Source organism: Oncorhynchus mykiss, chromosome 17 (genome assembly GCF_013265735.2).
Source record: "Oncorhynchus mykiss isolate Arlee chromosome 17, USDA_OmykA_1.1, whole genome shotgun sequence".
NCBI classification, from domain to species: domain Eukaryota; kingdom Metazoa; phylum Chordata; class Actinopteri; order Salmoniformes; family Salmonidae; genus Oncorhynchus; species Oncorhynchus mykiss.
In genome coordinates this window covers 9,938,409-9,961,099 of record NC_048581.1, presented here as the reverse complement: position 1 = coordinate 9,961,099, position 22,691 = coordinate 9,938,409, and the positions used below count along the sequence as shown (strand labels likewise).

The window sequence follows — 22,691 nt, the reverse complement described above, 5'->3', positions numbered from 1 at the left end:
CGCGTGTTAATGAAAGTCATGATGTGCATAGTTTATATTTGTATGAATTAAAGCTCAACCATAAATGTTAGAAACCTACAATTTGTCCATGCAAGCAGACATTCCAACTTAGCCACCTTGAACTATAGTGTTGCCTACAGCTTGTGTATTTCCTGTTATCGCTAATGGCCTAGAAAAGATGATGCCCAATCTATAGATAATCTGTCCCTCAACACCTCATGGCATGGTATGTTATCTCGCTGTATACAGATGTAAATGTTGTTAGCCAATCATAGACTGTGTCGTTACCAGTTCCATATCAGACAACCAATAAGAGTTGTGTCCATGGCTCTCAGAGGAGTTCAGAGGTGCTATTCGAGATCCTTGGGATGTCCCTTTAGTTGATTAGAACAGTTCATAAACTTTCCCAGGGGTCCATGCTATTTGGGATCCTTGGGATGTCCCTTTAGTCGAATAGTTCATAGACTTTCCCAGAGGGTCCATGCTATTCGGGATCCTTGGGATGTCCATACCTCTATCAAGTATAAATGTAAATTGGTTAAGTTTAGTGTTAGTTTAGGGTAAGGACGTCCCAAGGAATCCGAATTGCAGTGACCATTCATAGAGTGAGAGACTGGCGCGGTGTTTGAGAGCTCGGCGACGACACAGACATTCATTTGTTTTGGTTTTTTACAAGTGGCAGAAGTGATTTTTGAGTGTCTGCCCCAGACGGTTTCCTTAGAGACAATGAAAATAATTACCAAGATGTCCTCGAAGACCTAAAATCAGGCCTGACAACATCACAACGGTATCCTTATATAGTGTGGATACAGTAGTAGCCTATTCTACAACAATGTAACTGTATGTGCTAGTATTATTTATCTAATTGATCAATTCAATTGTAAATGTGGATGGGTGCGCTATTTCATTCAATGATTACGTTATTGTACAAAGGTAGGAGTAATCTACAGTCTACAATAATAACGTAATTGAATGTGCGATAGTATAATTTATTTAATTGATGAGTACAATTGTAAATGGGGTAGGCTACCTCATTCAGTGAATACTGAATATATTGCTGTCTCTGGGAGAATGTTACTGACGGCTTTTCAGCTGTGGAACTATGGCAACCACAAATAACCACATCCTCTTCTCCTGTTCAACTACGTTGACGCCACACTAAAAATGACTGTACATAGACCCCTGTGCCCATGTCAGTGTAACATGATCCATCCAAGGCCTCTCAGCTGGATGCCTAAAATGTGATAAATGTAAGCAAGATGCTATGGTGTGTGTGTGTGTGTGTGTGTGTGTGTGTGTGTGTGTGTGTGTGTGTGTGTGTGTGTGTGTGTGTATGGATGGAGTTCCAAGTAAATACTTGATAAGATGGTAAAGGAGATAGTGATGAGAGTGAGAGCATACAGAATGAAAATAAAGACCCCTTGAGATCTATAATGAGTGTGGGGGGCCTCTTGTGTCTCCTTTTTGTCAGTTTGAGGATACTACAGTCACGACTGGTGGAGGTTCTTGGAACACTGCGATTTAAGTCTGAGCAGAGGTTGACGAAAACCTTCAAAAGTGGTGGTGTTATGTTGCATGGCAGATGTTTGAGTACAGAATCAAATGGTGTGAACTTAACAGGTTCAACTTGTTGAGTACAGTCTTTGAGAAAGGGGTTCCAACAGGGTTCTTTGGCTGTCACTAAAGGAGAGAACCTTTTGGTTCCAGGTAGAAGTCTTTTTGGTTCCAAGTAGAACCCGCTGTGGAATGGAGCCCAAAAGGGTTCTACCTAGACACAGAAGGTGTTCTACCTGGAACCAAAAAGGGTTCTCCTATGAGGACTTGGGAAGAATCCTGTTAGTTTGTAGATAGCACCTTTTTATCTGAGTGTAGGCCTATATTGCAGATGTGGTTCCGTAGATATCTGTGAAAAATAAAATTCATAGGTGATGGTGAGTTAAGATAATCAGAAATAATATAAAACATCCCCACTTTTAGCACACATTTGCAAGGAGGCAAAGTAGCCTATGTGTGCTGAGGCATGTGTGATCACTCAACATTGACAGGACCAACAGAAAAAACATGCTTGGGACTCCCGGAGGGGCGCAGCGGTCTAAGGCACTGCATCTCAGGGCTTGAGGCATCACTACAGACCCTGGTTTGTTTCCAGGCTGTATCACAACCGGCTGTGATTGGGAGTCCCATAGGGCAGCACACAATTGGCCCATCGTCGACCAGGTTAGGGTTTGGCTGGGGTAGGTCATAATTTATTATTTTTTATTTTATTTTTTACTTTAGTTTATTTGGTAAATATTTTCTTAAAAACTGCACTGTTGGTTATGGGCTTGTAAGTAAGCATTTCGCGGTATTCGGCACATGACAAAGTTTGATTTGATATGAAATAGCTAAACCTGGCTACCAATGTTCTAGTACACATTTATTGAGGTAAGGAGATCAGAGATGTCAACCCGGGAAACAGTGCCTTGCTCAGGCAAAACAACAACAAAAAAGTTTCTTGTCAGCTTTGGGATTTGATCCAGCAACATTTTGGTTACTGTCCCAATGCTCTAACCATTAGGCTACCAAGATACCCTTGATTTTGTATTGATGTGAGAAATAGGTATATCTACACAGTAATGGTGGCTGTGATATCAACTAGCCTAATAAGTTTTTGATTTGAGGTGATAGGCCTATTTTAACTAAATCGAGAAATGAAATTGATGAACTAAACAGACACTTAAACTAACACCTAAAACATGTAGACGTTTTTAAGGCGTTCATGGTAAGATCATTCATAATAAACTTACACACAAACTGACACGTGACACGTTACACGACGTGAACACTACGTCTACATGATGTGTACGTGTCACGTGACGTGAACGCGTCGGCAGTTTGACGCCTTAGAAACAAACTTGTCTCCATTGACAGTCCATATTAATTAATGGCATTATTTTATGGCGCTAGGAAGACTTTAGGTGGCTTGGTGAGAGGCATCAGTAGCTTCACGAGGCTTAATTCTGGCATGAATAACCCCCCATAGTCCAGCGACCAATCGTACATGAGAACGAGACGCAGTATCAGAGAAGGGGCGGGTTCTTATGATTTCCTGACTAGCCGGTTTCCAATTCTTCTGCTTCAAGGGTCTATTATATTCATTAACGTCATGGATAGGGCTATTGTTGACCTATTTAAATAGGCTATAGACAAATACGAGAACGAGGCTATTATCGGTTAATGTCCCACAAAAAGAGTAAGTAACTTTGACGTTAACTTCAAAATTCGCAAATAGCGCTCAACAAGGAAGTAAAAACGAAAGGCCATCAAAAGATTGCCAGACGAAGAAACAATTATCAGGTGAATCTTTTTTTTCTTCGTCTTTAGGTAGGAGGACATACCTAGTCTACTTATGACATAATGTATACATTGTATCTCTTCTCTAGGCAGGTTTCAATGGACTATCGACAATAGCCATGTCGGGACAAAATATCTATAATAATTGCGTCATGTGTAATGGAAACGGCAGATATAGGAGACGTTTTCAAAAGATCTATAATATTTGCGTCATGTGTAATGGAAACGGCAGATATAGGAAACGTTTTCAAAAGATCGACAGGTGTGGATTTTTCTTTTGTCTGACTTTCTTTATTGTGACAAAGTATGATGGAAACGATGTTTCTTGAATAAATGATAATTACTGAATAGGCTACTTTTGAAGGTACGGAGGTCACGTGATGTCATGTAACTTTAAGCGCCACGTCCAACTATGAAAAATAATTTATTAACAGGACAAGGATTGTTCTGACTTTAAAGAATGCCTGAATAGCTTCACTTTGCTTTTCTGGTTGGCTGGCAAGTTACACCATTACATTTTTCAAGATCTAATAGAGTGCACGTTTCAGCATGGCACGGCATGGCGATACGTTGGCACATGTTGGCACACGTTGGCACATGAGAATGATTACAATATGGCAAATATTAGTAAATTATTGCATTCTATCCATGCTGGCTTTCGCAGGCTACCTGAGACATGAAACCGATGAAACCGATAGGTGGGAGGGCAGACAGGCTACCTGAGACATGAAACCGATAGGTGGGAGGGCAGATAGGCTACCAGAGACATGAAACCGATAGGTGGGAGGGCAGATAGGCTACCCGAGACATGAAACCGAGGAAACCGATAGGTGGGAGGGCAGACATGCTACCTGAGACATGAAACAGATAGGTGGGAGGGCAGATAGGCTACCCGAGACATGAAACCGATAGGTGGGAGGGCAGACATGCTACCTGAGACATGAAACGGATAGGTGGGAGGGCAGATAGGCTACCCGAGACATGAAACCGATAGGTGGGAGGGCAGACATGCTACCTGAGACATGAAACGGATAGGTGGGAGGGCAGATAGGCTACCCGAGACATGAAACCGATAGGTGGGAGGGCAGACAGGCTACCTGAGACATGAAACAGATGAAACAGATAGGTGGGAGGGCAGACAGGCTACCTGAGACATGAAACGGATAGGTGGGAGGGCAGATAGGTTACCTGAGACATGAAACGGATAGGTGGGAGGGCAGATAGGTTACCTGAGACATGAAACCGATAGGTGGGAGGGCAGACATGCTACCTGAGACATGAAACCGATAGGTGGGAGGGCAGACAGGCTACCTGAGACAAGAAACAGATAGGTGGGAGGGCAGACAGGCTACCTGAGACATGAAACCGATAGGTGGGAGGGCAGACAGGCTACCTGAGACATGAAACAGATGAAACCGATAGGTGGGAGGGCAGACATGCTACCTGAGACATGAAACAGATGAAACCGATAGGTGGGAGGGCAGACAGGCTACCTGAGACATGAAACCGATAGGTGGGAGGGCAGATAGGCTACCTGAGACATGAAACAGATGAAACAGATAGGTGGGAGGGCAGACAGGCTACCTGAGACATGAAACCGATAGGTGGGAGGGCAGATAGGCTACCTGAGACATGAAACAGATGAAACAGATAGGTGGGAGGGCAGATAGGTTACCTGAGACATGAAACGGATAGGTGGGAGGGCACACATTCATTAATGCGCATTTTATTTTAGGTGTGATGTCATTACGCAAAGCTATTTTTTTGAGACAAGATAGTTAATTGGGAACGCACCCTAGCAGGCAGGTTTCCATCAAATTGGCGACAGATTTTAATGTGAATATTGTAATATCTGCATAAAAACAATGTGCGCATTTCCACCGATCAAATTGACTTGTTGTGGACAGTGGCGATTTTAGCATGTACATTTTGGTGGGGCAAAACTAAATATTTTGAGTGTTCTTACAGTGTTCTCCCTGTACACCAAGTCAGGCGTAGGATAAATAAAGAGACATACAAGCAGACAATGAAATCTCTTACAATATTAGATGATTGCATTTCTCGAAAACAGGTTATAGGCTATATGTGCACCACCAAGTCAGAATGGTAACGTTTGGTGAAATTAAGAGGTGAAAATAGACCAAATTATTAGAGTGAGTTACATGGGCTACTAACATCTTACTACACAACATACACTTAGTATTACTTTCTTAGCTACAGTATACACATCTCCCTGGCATATTACACCATTTATACAGCAGCATATAAGACATTCTTGGACTCACCTTGTTGTCCTGTGCTCACTTGAACAAGATGGTGGAGCGACGGGCCTTCGTGGACAAATGTTGTCATCAAAGAAAGAGAAAGAGGCCGGATTTACAATTCCGAATTAGATGACCATTCAAAACGTATTTTCCCTGTCAGAGCTCGATTATTCCCGACTTCCCAGTTGCAATGCTTGCAGTTAGGCACTGTCACCGATTCCTTCCTAACCACTCTTTGTTGAGTTTGCGATGTCCAACTTGTTGTGTAATGTTTATGTATGTCCAATGGCCGGTGAGCACCGACACGTTTGATCTATAATGTCTCTTCATTGTTTCCTTGACGTCTCTTATCAAAAGGGACACCTTTTTATTTTTTCTAAAATTCCTCGCCTTTGATTTTCTACAAAGTACTCTATACTGAGCCTATTTATCAAATGATTTACGAGACTGGAGAACACATTGGGAGGATTCTTAGACATTTCCTCCAGACAGAATCTTTCTATAGCTTTGAATATCCTTGGTCTGCGATGATAGACAAATGATTTACGAGACTGGAGAACACATTGGGAGGATTCTTAGACATTTCCTCCAGACAGAATCTTTCTAAATCTTTGAATATCCTTGGTCTGCGATGATAGACAAATGATTTACGAGACTGGAGAACACATTGGGAGGATTCTTAGACATTTCCTCCAGACAGAATCTTTCTATATCTTTGAATATCCTTGGTCTGCGATGATAGACTGCCCTCTTCAATTCAAACCACAGGTTTTTAATGGGGGTTCTAGTCCGGAGACTGAGGTGGCCATTTTAAGGCAGCAAAGATGTGAATAAAGTTGAAGCGGGTGTAGACTTTCTTTAGGCACTGTAGATGGACTCACTCTGTGTGAAATTATAGGGGTAGACATGGTTTTTGAATGACTACACCTTCCTCTGTCCCCCATACATATAACATCTGCAAGGTCCCTCAGTCAGCTATTGAATTTCAAGCACAGATTTAACAACAAAGACCAGGGAGCTTTTCAAAAGCCTCATAAAGGAGGATAGTCGATGGGTAACAATACAAATTCAGACATTGAATATATCTTTAAGCATGGTCAAGTTAATCATTATGCTGTGGATGATATATTAAACCACCTAGACACATCAAATGCATGGTCGTCATTCTGAAATGAGCTGAAGGACAGGAAGTAGACCATTGGTGATTTTTAAAACAGTTACAAAATTCAATGGCTGTGATGGGAGAAAACTGAGGATGGAGCAACAACATCATAGTGATGCCACAATAATGACCTAAATGACAGAGTGAAAAGAAGAATATAAATATACAGAATGAAAAAATATTCCCAAAACATGCATCCTATATGCAACAAGGCACTAAAGTTCGACTGAAGAAGAAAAAAATACTTTTTGGCCTAAATTAATAAACCTTGGGGTGGCAGGTAGTCTAGTGGTTAGAGTGTAGGGGCGGCAGGTAGTCTAGTTTTTAGAGTGTAGGGGCGGCAGGTAGCCTAGTGGTTAGAGTGTAGGGGCGGCAGGTAGCCTAGTGGTTAGAGTGTAGGGGCGGCAGGTAGTCTAGTGGTTAGAGTGTAGGGGCGGCAGGTAGCCTAGTGGTTAGAGTGTAGGGGCGGCAGGTAACCTAGTGGTTAGTGTGTAGGGGCGGCAGGTAACCTAGTGGTTAGTGTGTAGGGGCGGCAGGTAGCCTAGTGGTTAGAGTGTAGGGGCGGCAGGTAGCCTAGTGGTTAGAGTGTAGGGGCGGCAGGTAGCCTAGTGGTTAGAGTGTAGGGGCGGCAGGTAGCCTAGTGGTTAGAGTGTAGGGGCGGCAGGTAGTCTAGTGGTTAGAGTGTAGGGGCGGCAGGTAGCCTAGTGGTTAGAGTGTAGGGGCGGCAGGTAACCTAGTGGTTAGTGTGTAGGGGCGGCAGGTAACCTAGTGGTTAGTGTGTAGGGGCGGCAGGTAGCCTAGTGGTTAGAGTGTAGGGGCGGCAGGTAGCCTAGTGGTTAGAGTGTAGGGGCGGCAGGTAGCCTAGTGGTTAGAGTGTAGGGGCGGCAGGTAGCCTAGTGGTTAGAGTGTAGGGGCGGCAGGTAGCCTAGTGGTTAGAGTGTAGGGGCGGCAGGTAGCCTAGTGGTTAGAGTGTAGGGGCGGCAGGTAGCCTAGTGGTTAGAGTGTAGGGGCGGCAGGTAACCTAGTGGTTAGAGTGTAGGGGCGGCAGGTAGCCTAGTGGTTAGAGCAGTGGACTAGTCACCAAAAGGTTGCAAGATCAAATCCCCGAGCTGACAAGGCAAAAAATCTGTTGTTCTGCCCCTGAACAAGGCAGTTAACCCACTGTTCCTAGGCCGTCATTGAAAATAAGAATTTGTTCTGAACTGACTTGCCTAGTTAAATAAAGATACTTTTTATTTTATGTTTAGGGTAACTGCCTCCTTATTTTCAAGCATGGTGGCGGCTGCATCATGGTATGGGTATGCTTGTCATTGGCAAAAACTGTGGAGTTTTTCAAGATGTGTGGTGGAGCTAAGCAGAGGCAAAATCCTAGAGAAAAACCTGGTTCAGTCTGCTTTCCAACAGACACTGGGAGAGGAATTCACCTTTCAGCAGGACAATAACCCTCAACACAAAGCCACCATACACTGGAGTTGCTTACCAAGAAGACAGTGAATGTTCCTGAGTTTTGACATAATTAAATATGCTTGAAAATCTATGGCAAAATAAAAAAAAATTGCTGTCTAGTCATGATACCCAACACTTTGACAGAGCTTGAATAGTTTTTGAAAGCTCTTATGAGACTTACCTAAGACTCACAGCTGTAATCACTGCCAAAGGTGCTTCTAACATGTCATTGGGGTGAACACTTATCACTTGTCATTGGGGTTAACACCTACTCATTGGGGTGAACACTTATCAAGGTATATTAGGGGTTTATTTTTGCTTCATCTTTAAAAAAAAAAATGTTAAGACATTTCCACTTTGACATTACAGAGTATTTTGTGTACTTACATTCATTTTAATTCCACTTTGTAACACAATAGTGTAGACTTCCTATATGCACTGAATGTACAATATTGGAAAGTGTTTTCAGTGTTAGATTTTCAAACCATCTGGATATAAAGCCATGGAAAAGTAGATCTGGACGTGAATCAGTAACCACAGCAGTAGTATGAAACACATTTTACAGAGGACCAAGGGGGAGGAATCTTTTATTTTTTTTAAAGGTGAAAGGTCAAGGAATCCACTGCACTTGCCTGTAGATCTGTAGCTCATATGGATAGGAAGGTATTGAAAATTAAACCCATCACAGGAAATATTAATGTAAAATCAGTTCAATGAAAATGGCAGTTCTAATGGGTGTACTATAGAGGAGGGAGTGGTTTTAGATTATTTTATGATGTTGTTTGGACAGCTGGAAGCGATTTGAAAATTGGATTTGATTTAATAACCACAGCTGGTTATTAATGAATATTAATGAATTTTGAAAAAGTAATATTTTTTATTTTATTTATATTTTATTTTAAATTTCCCCCCCCTTTTTTCTCCCCAATCTCGTGGTATCCAATTGTTAGTAATTACTATCTTGTCTCATCGCTACAACTCCCGTACGGGCTCGGGAGAGACGAAGGTCCTCCGAAACACAACCCAACCAAGCCGCACTGCTTCTTAACACAGCGCGCCTCCAACCCGGAAGCCAGCCGCACCAATGTGTCGGAGGAAACACCGTGCACCTAGCTACCAGGTTAGTGCGCACTGCGCCCGGCCCGCCACAGGAGTCGCTGGTGCGCGATGAGACAAGGATATCTCTACCGGACAAACCCTCCCTAACCCGGACGATGCTAGGCCAATTGTGCGTCGCCCCAAGGACCTCCCGGTCGCGGCTGGCTGCGACAGAGCCTTGGCGCGAACCCAGCCTCTGGTGGCACAGCTAGCGCTAAGGATGCAGTGCTCTAGACCACTGCGCCACCTGGGAGGCCCCAAAAAATAATACACTTTGATAATGTGGATTGGAAGCTATTAAAAATTATAATTATGGGTCTCCTGAGTGGTGCAGCGGTCTGCGTTACTACAGATCCCGGTTCGATTCCGGGTTGTGTTGCAGGAGGCCGTGCCCGGGAGACCCATGAGGCAACACACAATTTGCCCAGTGTCGTCCGGGGTAGGGGAGGGTTTGACCGGCCGGGATGTCCTTGTCCCATCGCGCTCTAGCGACTCCTGTGGCGGGCCGGGCGCATGCACACTGACACGGTCTCCAGGTGTGCGGTGTTTTGTTCCAACACATTGGTGCGTCTGGCATCCGGGTTAAGCGTGCATTGTGTCAAGAAGCGGTGCGCTTGGCGGGGTTGTGTTTCGGAGGACACACGGCTCTCGACCTTCACCTCCTCCGAGTCTGTATGGGAGTTGCAGCAATGGGACAAGACAGGTCCCTGTGTGATATGATAAAGCCACTAGTCTGTACTGCAGGTCTCTGTGTGATATGATAAAGCCACTAGTCTGTGCTGCAGGTCCCTGTGTGTTATGATAAAGACTAGTCTGTGCTGCAGGTCCCTGTGTATTATGACAAAGCCACTAGTCTGTACTGCAGGTCCCTGTGTGATATGATAAAGACTAGTCTGTACTGCAGGTCTCTGTGTGATATGATAAAGCCACTAGTCTGTGCTGCAGGTCCCTGTGTATTATGATAAAGACTAGTCTGTACTGCAGGTCTCTGTGTGATATGACAAAGCCACTAGTCTGTGCTGCAGGTCTCTGTGTGTTATGATAAAGACTAGTCTGTACTGCAGGTCCCTGTGTGATATGATAAAGACTAGTCTGTACTGCAGGTCCCTGTGTGTTATGATAAAGACTAGTCTGTGCTGCAGGTCCCTGTGTATTATGACAAAGCCACTAGTCTGTACTGCAGGTCTCTGTGTGTTATGATAAAGACTAGTCTGTACTGCAGGTCCCTGTGTGATATGATAAAGCCACTAGTCTGTACTGCAGGTCCCTGTGTGATATGATAAAGACTAGTCTGTGCTGCAGGTCCCTGTGTATTATGACAAAGCCACTAGTCTGTACTGCAGGTCCCTGTGTGATATGATAAAGACTAGTCTGTACTGCAGGTCCCTGTGTGATATGATAAAGACTAGTCTGTACTGCAGGTCCCTGTGTATTATGACAAAGCCACTAGTCTGTACTGCAGGTCCCTGTGTGATATGATAAAGACTAGTCTGTGCTGCAGGTCCCTGTGTATTATGACAAAGCCACTAGTCTGTACTGCAGGTCCCTGTGTGATATGATAAAGACTAGTCTGTACTGCAGGTCTCTGTGTGATATGATAAAGACTAGTCTGTACTGCAGGTCTCTGTGTGATATGATAAAGCCACTAGTCTGTACTGCAGGTCTCTGTGTGATATGATAAAGACTAGTCTGTACTGCAGGTCCCTGTGTGATATGATAAAGCCACTAGCAGTCTATACGATTTCAAGTCATTTCAACAAATGGAATATAGGACATAAATAAATATTTACAATTATCTTACCTTGTCATAACCAATAAGAACCTATTAGCATACTCAAATGTTTTTGTTTTTGATGTTAAACTTAATCCTTATGTTGTCTCTCTGTCTCTCTCAGGGGGAGGACACTGACTGTCTGATATCATGGATCAGACTCCTCAGTCTCTCGCTCCAGTCCAGCATTCTGGTCCTTTGTCCTCCATTACTCCTCAACCTGCCCCTACACCGTCCTCCATCATGGCTCAACCTGCTCATCCACCGTCCTCCATTATGGCTCAGGGTGGTTCTGTTGTCGCTGCACCCCAACTTGTTGGCTGCAGTGTTGAAGGTTCAGTTTATCAAAACATCAGTGTTACTATGCCTTCGCACGGTGCTGGTAAGACAATTATTTATTGTTATTTTTGTAGCTCAACAAAAACAAGACCAGTTACTACAGACATGTTGATTAGTTAATATGCAGTAACCCTGTCAAATAATACAATACAATTAAGCTAATATTTTGTGTTCTGAAAGGGTACGACAGTTGAACTAAGCTCATGAGGTATTTGTAAGTTGTATTCTTCAAGAATCAATGGGTATACAGTATATAATTTATTTTAAAGTCCAAAAATGGATGTACCAATTGCAGACTAACACACACACACACACAAACACACTCATAAGGTATGCCCATGCAGGAAATTGGACTTTGAAACCAGTAACTGAAGGTATTGTGTTGTTATGTTACTGAATACTGCAGATTAAAAGATAGATACTTTATACATCCAACGACACTATCAATTTTCTTTCCTCATTAGATGAAGATCTGCCAAAAGTCAAGGACAAACACAAGTCCAACATGAAGAAGAAGTTTGGGAGCATCTTTGAGGGGCTTGGAAAACGGGGAAACCCAACATTGCTTGACAAGATCTACACAGAACTCTACATCACAGCTGGAGAGAGTGAAGGGGTTAATAAGGAGCATGAGGTATGGCAGATTGAAGATACGGCTCGGACCAAAGCATTTCAAGACGATGCAATCAACTGCAATGACATCTTTAGATCTTTAGACCCCAAGACAAAGGAACATAATGACAAATCCCAATCCAGACAAGAGGTACCCATCAGAACTGTGCTGACAAAGGGCATCGCTGGCATCGGAAAAACAGTCTCAGTGCAGAAGTTCATTCTTGACTGGGCAGAAGGAATAGCCAATCAGGATGTAGATTTTGTCTTCACACTTCCATTTAGGGACTTGAATTTGATCAAAGATGACTGCAATCTCTTGAAACTCCTGAGTGACTTCCACCCTGAACTAACAGATATGCAGGACGCAAAGAAGGTGGTCAACGGTAAAGTTGTATTCATCTTCGATGGCCTCGATGAAAGCCAACTTCCAATGTGTTTCCATAACAACAAGAGGTTGTCTAATGTAACCGAGGAAACATCAGTGGACAAGCTGCTGACAAACCTCATCAAGGGGAATATGCTTCCTGAAGCTCTCCTCTGGATAACCTCCCGACCAGCAGCAGTTGATAAGATACCCTCTGACTGTTTTGACCGTGTCACTGAAGTTCGAGGATTCAACGACCCACAGAAGGAAGAATACTTCAAGAAGAGATTCAGTGATGATGAGAACATGGCCAGCCAAATCATCTCCCACATAAAGACATCAAGAAGCCTCCACATCATGTGCCACATACCGGTCTTCTGTTGGATTACTGCCATGGTTCTTGGGAAAATGTTGAGTGAAAATGACCATGGAAAACCCCCTAAAACTTTGACTGAGATGTACATACGCTTCTTACTCACCCTGACAAACATGAAGAACAAGAAGTACTATGGGGAAAACCAACCAGATCCTCGTAATCTGTCAGAGTCTGACGTACAGATCATTCTGAAGCTTGGAAAGCTTGCCTTCCAAAACCTGGCAAAGAGCAATTTGGTGTTTTCTGAAGACTATTTGAGAGAGTGTGGCATTGATGTCAACGAAGCCTTCTTGCTCTCGGGGATGTGCACAGAGATCTTCAGAGAGGAGGATCCAATGTTTCAAGCAAAGATGTACAGCTTTGTGCATCTCACCATTCAAGAGTTCTTCGCAGCACTCTATGTTGCTTACTCATATGCCAGTGAAAATGTCAACCCATTGAGTTTAAGAGACTACCAAGAGTTACCAAGAACAAATGACAGTGATTCTGGAGACAGGGATGATGGCTACAGGGATGATGGCTACAGGGATGATAGCTGGAGCGAGGATGAAGACTACAGGCCACAACACAGAGGTTCTCAGCAGCTACAGAAAATGTTGCATGACTTGCAGAGGAGTGCGGTGGATGCATCTTTGAGCAGCAAGACCGGTCATCTAGACCTCTTCCTCCGCTTCCTTCTGGGCATATCACTGGAGTCCAATCAGATCCTCTTGAAAAGCCTAAACCTCCAGACAAAGGGAGACACAGAAAGCATCCAGAAGACCATTCAGTACATCAAAGATAGGCTTTCAGACGAAAAACAAAGACAATATCCCTCCCCAGAGAGGTGCATCAATCTCTTTCACTGTTTGATCGAATTGAACGATACCTCATTTGTGACTGAAATTCAAAGGTTCTTGACATCCAAAAACCCTGCTGAGAAGAAGCTGACGCCTGCACAGTGCTCGGCGATGGCATACGTACTCTTGATGTCAGAGGAAGTGTTGGACAAACTGGACCTGAAAGTGTACAACACGTCAGATGAGGGGCGTAAGAGGCTGGTCCCAGCTGTTCGATGCTGCCGAAAGGCCATGTGAGTTGAAGTGTTGATGTGTACATACAGTATGTCACTATATGTCTTCTAGCCATTTAATTAGTACTATACTACATCCACACCTCTCATAATAAATGTCTCTCCTCTGTAGACTAGCAGACTGCCGCCTTACAACGAGTTGCTGTGAAACGGTGGCATCTGCACTACAGCTGCCTGACTCCCATCTGAGAGAGCTGGACCTCAGCGTTAATGCCCTGTTGGACCTGAAGCCCCTTTCTGTTGGACTGACAAGTCCCAACTGCCGACTGGAGTCACTTAACCTTAGTCATATGCACCTGAAAAGATCAGGACCAGAACTTCTAAAGGCTGTGCTGATGGGACCTCACAACCAGCTACTTGTGTTGAGGTGAGTGCCGATGGGACATCACAACCAGCTACTTGTGTTGAGGTGAGTGCCGATGGGACCTCACAACCAGCTACTTGTGTTGAGGTGAGTGCCGATGGGACCTCACAACCAGCTACTTGTGTTGAAGTGAGTGCCGATGGGACCTCACAACCAGCTACTTGTGTTGAGGTGAGTGCCGATGGGACCTCACAACCAGCTACTTGTGTTGAGGTGAGTGCTGATGGGACCTCACAACCAGCTACTTGTGTTGAAGTGAGTGCTGATGGGACCTCACAACCAGCTACTTGTGTTGAGGTGAGTGCTGATGGGTTTTGAACAATTAGTAACCTTCAAATCTACTCTTGCAAAGAAACCAAGCAATAGCTATAATGATAAACAGCTTAAATGAAGGTGGTGTGCATGTTGGCAAGTTTGACTAATTAAATCATTTTTTTGTTGTTTCACATAGACTCACCGGGAGTGATCTCAAAGATGACATTTGTGAAACCATTGCCTCAGCTCTCCAGTCAGCTGGCTCATGTCTGACAGAGTTGGACCTCAGCTACAACAAACTGACAGACACCGGGGTGGAGAGGATCTCCACTGGGCTTATGAGTCCACACTGTAAACTGAAGATCCTGAGGTGAGTAATGAAAATGTTTAAAGGGGAAGTTCAGGATCAATAGAAGGGATTGGGACATACGTACCATTTTCAAAAATCAACTCCATACAGTGCCTTGCGAAAGTATTCGGCCCCCTTGAACTTTGCGACCTTTTGCCACATTTCAGGCTTCAAACATAAAGATATAAAACTGTATTTTTTTGTGAAGAATCAACAACAAGTGGGACACAATCATGAAGTGGAACGACGTTTATTGGACATTTCAAACTTTTTTAACAAATCAAAAACTGAAAAATTGGCCGTGCAAAATTATTCAGCCCCCTTAAGTTAATACTTTGTAGCGCCACCTTTTGCTGTGATTACAGCTGTAAGTCGCTTGGGGTATGTCTCTATCAGTTTTGCACATCGAGAGACTGAAATTTTTTCCCATTCCTCCTTGCAAAACAGCTCAAGCTCAGTGAGGTTGGATGGAGAGCATTTGTGAACAGCAGTTTTCAGTTCTTTCCACAGATTCTCGATTGGATTCAGGTCTGGACTTTGACTTGGCCATTCTAACACCTGGATATGTTTATTTTTGAACCATTCCATTGTAGATTTTGCTTTATGTTTTGGATCATTGTCTTGTTGGAAGACAAATCTCCGTCCCAGTCTCAGGTCTTTTGCAGACTCCATCAGGTTTTCTTCCAGAATGGTCCTGTATTTGGCTCCATCCATCTTCCCATCAATTTTAACCATCTTCCCTGTCCCTGCTGAAGAAAAGCAGGCCCAAACCATGATGCTGCCACCACCATGTTTGACAGTGTGTTCAGGGTGATGAGCTGTGTTGCTTTTACGCCAAACATAACGTTTTGCATTGTTGCCAAAAAGTTCCATTTTGGTTTAATCTGACCAGAGCACCTTCTTCCACATGTTTGGTGTGTCTCCCAGGTGGCTTGTGGCAAACTTTAAACAACACTTTTTATGGATATCTTTAAGAAATGGCTTTCTTCTTGCCACTCTTCCATAAAGGCCAGATTTGTGCAATATACGACTGATTGTTGTCCTATGAACAGAGTCTCCCACCTCAGCTGTAGGTCTCTGCAGTTCATCCAGAGTGACCATGGGCCTCTTGGCTGCATCTCTGATCAGTCTTCTCCTTGTATGAGCTGAAAGTTTAGAGGGACGGCCAGGTCTTGGTAGGTTTGCAGTGGTCTGATACTCCTTCCATTTCAATATTATCGCTTGCACAGTGCTCCTTGGGATGTTTAAAGCTTGGGAAATCTTTTTGTATCCAAATCCGGCTTAAAACTTCTTCACAACTGTATCTCGGACCTGCCTGGTGTGTTCCTTGTTCTTCATGATGCTCTCTGCGCTTTTGACGGACCTCTGAGACTATCACAGTGCAGGTGCATTTATACGGAGACTTGATTACACACAGGTGGATTGTATTTATCATCATTAGTCATTTAGGTCAACATTGGATCATTCAGAGATCCTCACTGAACTTCTGGAGAGAGTTTGCTGCACTGAAAGTAAAGGGGCTGAATAATTTTGCACGCCCAATTTTTCAGTTTTTGATTTGTTAAAAAAGTTTGAAATATCCAATAAATGTCGTTCCACTTCATGATTGTGTCCCACTTGTTGTTGATTCTTCACAAAAAAAAAAAGTTTTATATCTTTATGTTTGAAGCCTGAAATGTGGCAAAAGGTCGCAAAGTTCAAGGGGGCCGAATACTTTCGCAAGGCACTGTATATGGTCTGACATTAGGTGATTTGTTCATTTATGTAAAAACATTGCACACATGCCCTTATCGCCTACTATTGATTGTTAGCTAGCTTCTTAGTCCAGGATTTGGCTTAATCTGTGTCTGGAAAACGGCCCGATCGGTTCATTTATTCTGGATTAAAGACAGCTCCCCTTTACATTTTGTTAATACATTATTTTAAATGTTGGACAGACTGACTGGTTGTGAGATTACAGAGGAGTCCTGTGGAAGTTTGTCCTCTGCTATAGCTGTCTCTCAGCTCGAGGAGCTGCGTCTGGGCTGCAACAAACTGGGAGACTCTGGAGTAAAGCTGCTGTCTGCTGGACTGATGGATCCACACTGTCAGATACATACTCTGGGGTGAGAAATAAACCGTTATGTTTCATCTTCTGTATGTTATAGTAGAATAAACGTTTTGTTACTGCATTTTTTAAAACTATACCGTAACCATGTAAACACCAAGACAACGTAGTGTTAAATTCTCTCCCTTTCCATCCCAAGGCTAAGGGAGTGTAATCTCTCCAGACCTTCCTGTGTCTCTCTGGCTCCTGTACTGTGGTCATACTCAGTCCTGAGAGAGCTGGACCTGAGAGACAACAACCTGTGGTACTCTGGAATGAGGATTCTCTCTGCTGGACTGAGGAACCCCAACTGTGCCTTACAGACTCTTAGGTAGATTCTACATTTGATATTGTGACAGTGGCAGGTAGCCTAGCGGTTAGAGCGTTGGGCCAGTAACCGAAAGGTTGCTGGTTCTAATTCCTGAGCCGACAAGGGGAAAAACCTGTCGATGTGTCCTTGTCCATTGAATCTTAATGTGCTCCAGGGGCACCGTACTACTATGGCTGACCCTGTAGGTAGGCTGTCATTGTAAATAAGAATTTGTCCTTAATTAACTGACATGCCTTGTTAAATATACCATTTTAAAAATAATACTGTAAACCTTATAACTTAGGTAGGATACATATTTGATATTGTGTAAACTTCAGAACTCAGAAACAGTAGAATAGGAATGTTTGAACCGCATATAAATGGAATTTAAACTTAAAAAAATATACTCTAGCAGTGGTTCATTGTTTTATGCTGTCATTTCTCTCTGTAGGCTTTCTGGTTGTCTAGTCACAGAGAAAGGCTGTACGTTTCTAGCCTCCGCTCTGGAGTCAAACCCCTCCAACCTGAGAGAACTGGACCTGAGCTTCAATCACCCAGGAGACTCCGGAGTGAAGCTGCTCTCTGATAGACTGAAAAATCCACACTGTAGCCTGGAGAAACTCAGGTAAATGGAAAATGTAGTTGATGTCACTTTTGCTTCTGTAAATTGTGCCGACAGAGATGGTCACCTCGCTTCGCGTTCTTAGGAAACTATGCAGTATTTTTCATTGTTTTTATTATTTCTAACATTGTGATCCCAGGAAATCTGAAGTCTTAGTACACACAGCCGGGAAGAACTATTGTATATAAGAGCAACGTCAACTTATCTACGTTATGACCAGGAATACGACTTTCCCGAAGTGGATCCTCTGTTCGGACCACCACCCAGGACAATCGATCTATTCCGACCCAAAACAACGGCGATGTAGAAGAGGCAGACAGAGCGGCCTCCTGTCAGGCTCCGTAGACGTGCACATCGCTCACCGCTCCCGAGTTTACTACTCGCCACTGTAGAGTCTCTTGACAACAAGGTAGATGAAATTCGAGCAATGGTTGCCTTCCAGAGAGACATCAGAGATTGTAACATTCTCTGTTTCACGGAAACATTGCTCTCTTGGGATATGTTGTCGGAATCGATTCAGCCACTGGGCTTCTCCATGCATCGTGCCGACAGAGATAAACACCTCTCTGGGAAGAGGAAGGGCGGGGGTTTATGCTTCACTATTAACGACTCATGGTGTAATCATAACAACATACAGGAACTCAAGTCCTTTTGCTCCCCCGACCTAGAATTCCTTACAATGAAATGCCGGCCATTTTACCTACCAAGATAATTCTCGTCAGTTATAGTCACAGCTATGTACATTCTCCCTCAAACAACTTCACTGGACTCTATGCAAACTGGAAACTATATATCCGGAGGCTGCATTTATTGTAGCTGGGGATTTTAACAAAGCACATTTGAGAACAAGGCTACCTAAATTCTATCAGCATATTGATTGCACAACACGCAGGGCTAATACTCTTGACCACTGCTACTCTAACTTCTGCGATGCATACAAATCCCTCCCCCGCCCTCCCTTTGGCAAATCCGATCACGAACCTCAAACAGGATGTACCAGTGACGCGAACCATTCAACGCTGGTCTGACCAATCAGAAGCCACGCTTCAAGATTGTTTTGAACACGGAGGCTGGAATATGTTCCAGTCAGCCTCAGAGAACAACATTGACCTATTCGCTGACTCGGTGAGTGTGTTTATAAAGAAGTGCATTGGAGATGTTGTACCCACTGTGACTATTAATACCTACCCTGGCCTCCCAGGTGGCGCAGTGGTCTAGGGCACTGCATCGCAGCACTAGCTGTGCCACCAGAGACTGGGTTCGCGCCCAGGCTCTGTCGCAGTCGGCCGCGACTGGGAGGTCCGTGGGTCGACGCACAATTGGCCTAGCGTCATCCGGGTTAGGGAGGGCTTGGACGGTAGGGACATCCTTGTCTCATCGCGCACGAGCGATTCCTGTGGCGGGCCGGGCGCAGTGCACGCTAACCAAGGTCGCCAGGTGCACGGTGTTTCCTCTGACACTTTGGTGCGGCTGGCTTCCGGGTTGGAGGCGCGCTGTGTTAAGAAGCAGTGCGGCTTGGTTGGGTTGTGTTTCAGAGGACGCATGACTTTCGACCTCCGTCTCTCCCGAGCCCGTACGGGAGTTGTAGCGATGAGACAAGATAGTAACTACTAATAATTGGATACTACGAAATTGGGGAGAAAAAGCGGGTAAAAAAAAAATGAAATTAAAAAACTACCCTAACCAGAAACCGTGGATGGATGGCGGCAGTCGCGCAAAACTGAAAGTGCGATCCGATGCATTTAACCATGGAAAGAGGTCTGGCTGAATATAAACAGAGTAGTTATTCCCTACGCAAGGCAATCAAACAAGCGTGAATGCCGGTACAGGGACAAGGTGGAGTTGCAATTCAACTGCTCAGACACAAGGCGTATGTGGCAGGGTCTACAGGAAATCACAAACTACAAAAACATCACGTACACTAAAGTCACGCATCCAGACAAACTAAACACCTTCTTTGCCCACTTTGAGGATAATACAGTGACACCGTCACGGCTCGCTAACAAAGATTGCGCAACCCCCTCTCCTTCTCCGTGGCTGACGTGAGTAAAACATTTAAACGTGTTAACCGTCTGCTGGCTGCGTCCTCAGAGCAGGTGTGTTTACGGACATATTCAATCGCTCCCTATCCCAGTCTGTTGTTCCCACATGCTTCAAGATGGCTACCATTGTTCCTGTACCCAAGAAGGCAAAGATAACTGAACTAAATGACTACCGCCTCGTAACGCTTACTTCTGTCATCATGAAGTGCTTTGAGAGGCTCGTCAAGGATCATATCACCGCCACATTACCGGCCACCCTAGACCCACATCAGTTTGCATACCGCCCCAACAGGTCCACAGATGACGCAATCGACATCACACTGCACACTGCCATATCCCATCTGGACAAAAATAATACCTATTTAAGAATACTCTTCATTGACTACAGCTCAGCATTCAATATCATAGTACCCTCCAAGCTCATCATCAAGCTGGAGGCCCTGGGTCTCAACCCCGCCCTGTGCAACTGGGTCCTGGACTTTCTGACGGGCCGACCCCAGGTGGTGAAGGTAGAAAACAACATCTCCACTTCGCTGACCCTCAACACTGGGGCCCCACAAAGGTGTGTGCTCAGCCCTCTTCTGTACTCCCTGTTCATCCATGACAAATCAAATCAATCATCAAGTTTGCAGGCGACACAACAGTAGAGACAGCCTACAGGGAGGAGGTGAGGGCACTCGGAGTGTGGTGTCAGGAAAACAACCTCTCTCTCAACGTCAACAAAACAAAGGAGATGATCGTGGAATTCAGGAAACAGCAAAGGGAGCACCCCCCCATCCACATCGAAGGGACAGCAGTTGAGAAGGTGGATATTTTTAAGTTCCTGGGCGTACACATCACAGACAAACTGAAATGGTCTACCCACACAGACAGTGTTGTGAAGAAGGCACCACAGAGAAATTTGGCTTGTCACCCAAAACCATGACAAGCTTTTACAGATGCACAATCGAGAGCATCCTGTCGGGCTGTATCACCGCCTGGTACGGCAACTGCACCGCCCTCAACCGCAAGGCTCTCCAGAGGGTGGTGCGGTCTGCACAACGCATCACCGGGGGCAAACTACCTGCCCTCCATGACACCTACAGCACCCGATGTCACAGGAAGCCAAAAAGATCATCAAGGACAACAACCACCCCGAGCCACTGTCTGTTCACCCCACTATCATCCAGAAGGCGAGGTCAGTACAGGTGCATCAAAGCTGGGACCGAGAGATTGAATAACAGCTTCGATCTCAAGGCCATCAGATTGCTAAACAGCCACCACTAACTCAGAGAGGCTGCTGCCTACATTGAGACCCAAATCACTGGCCACTTTAATAAATGGATCACTTGTCACTTTATACAATGCCACTTTAAATAATGCCACTTGAATAATGCTTACATTATGAAATGTTATACCATCTATTGCACCTTGCCTATGTCGCTCAGCCATCGCTCATTCATACACTTATATGTACATATTCTCATTCACCCCTTTAGATTTGTGTGTATTAGGTCGTTGTTGGGGAATTGTTAGATTACTTGTTAGATATTTCTGCATTGTCGGAACTAGAAGTACAAGAATTTCACTACACTTGCAATAACATCTACTAACCATATGTATGTGACTAATAAAATGTGATTTGATTTGTTAACACCTCATTGCTCAATGGACTTTCAAGACCCTAATTTATATAGTGAAATCATCAAGGCAATCTCCACTGTAATCAGGTTCAATAGGTCCTACATTACTCTATTTCTGTCCCACAGTGTGGACCATGGTGGAGAGTCCAGAATCAAACCAGGCCTGAGGAAATGTGAGTCATCAAACTACATTTAGAAAAATTAAAGGTAGCTTTTTTTAAGCAAATTGTGAAGAGAACATAACGTATGTGTTCCTGCCATTTTGCCTTGCTACAGATGCCTGCCAGCTGAAGCTGGACGGTATGTCAGCAGATGGTGACCTGACTCTGTCCGAGGACAACACGAGGGTGGTGAGGAGAACGAAGGTTCACCCATATCCTTATTTTGATTTCTCGGATTCAGATGACTCCGATTACTCAGTTCGGCCCAAAAAGACGGATAAGTGGGCCAAAGTACGCTGCAGGGAGCCCCTGTCTGATGGTCGTTTCTACTGGCAGGTTGAATGGACTGGCTGGGTTGACATTGGGGTGACATATACACCCAGATGGGATATTCAGAAGAAGAGGACTTGGGTTTTTCTGCTGCAATGAACAGTACACATTTATTCATAGTAACAGGTTCTCAGTTGTATCAGTACCCAGACCGGACCCAAAGTGTATAGGAGTGTATCTCGACTTTCCGGCCGGCACTCTGTCCTTTTACAGCGTCTCCTCTGGTACACCGACCCACCTGTACACATTCCACACCACGTTCACTGAGCCCCTGTACCCTCAGTTCAAAATCATGTGTGATGAGAGGGAGATATTTGGCTCAGTTAAAATCCAAACTCTGTGAATGAAAAGCAGCCGTCGTCAGAGTAACTGACAGACAGACACATTTTTTGATTCATTATGTCTGTATTTTTTTACTACACCTTCACTCAGAGAGAGGACAATGATGTTTTGATCAGAAACCTTTTCTATAATAAACGTAATAAATATTTACCATTCACACATTGTTCGGCTTTGAGTGTGGAAATGGTCTTTGGAAGTTGTTTCATGTGTATATTATTTAAATGTTTTATAGTTATCATTATGTTTTATTATTAACATGTTTATAATTATTAATTTGTGTAAATTGAGTTTAGTTGAAGCAGTGAGAAAGTCACTACAGAATGATGGAGGAAAGAGAGAGAGACAATAAAGGGAGAAGGATACTGCAG

At 44.2% G+C, this 22,691-nt stretch overlaps 2 protein-coding genes across 3 annotated transcripts; both read left to right on the top strand.

The window, feature by feature from the left end:
• The first annotated feature begins 3,080 nt into the window (after positions 1-3,080).
• Positions 3,081-14,233, top strand: LOC110515700 (NLR family CARD domain-containing protein 3). Of its 2 annotated transcripts, XM_036948899.1 has the most exons (4): positions 3,081-3,336; positions 11,199-11,456; positions 11,878-13,840; positions 13,953-14,233. In XM_036948899.1, exons 2-4 carry the CDS (start codon positions 11,225-11,227, stop codon positions 14,209-14,211), a joined length of 2,454 nt encoding a protein of 817 aa, XP_036804794.1. In that variant the 5' UTR covers positions 3,081-3,336; positions 11,199-11,224; the 3' UTR covers positions 14,212-14,233. The 2 variants fall into 2 exon arrangements, with proteins under 2 accessions (XP_036804794.1, XP_036804795.1); XM_036948900.1 differs by lacking the exon at positions 13,953-14,233 and having other exon boundaries at positions 11,878-13,844.
• Positions 14,234-14,416: 183 nt separating this feature from the next.
• Positions 14,417-22,484, top strand: LOC110485421 (ribonuclease inhibitor). Its single transcript, XM_036948919.1, has 7 exons — positions 14,417-14,501; positions 14,656-14,829; positions 16,746-16,913; positions 17,055-17,225; positions 17,656-17,829; positions 21,617-21,663; positions 21,767-22,484. The coding sequence occupies exons 1-7, from the start codon at positions 14,470-14,472 to the stop codon at positions 22,078-22,080; spliced, it is 1,080 nt and encodes a 359-aa protein (XP_036804814.1). The 5' UTR covers positions 14,417-14,469; the 3' UTR covers positions 22,081-22,484.
• Positions 22,485-22,691: the final 207 nt, after the last annotated feature.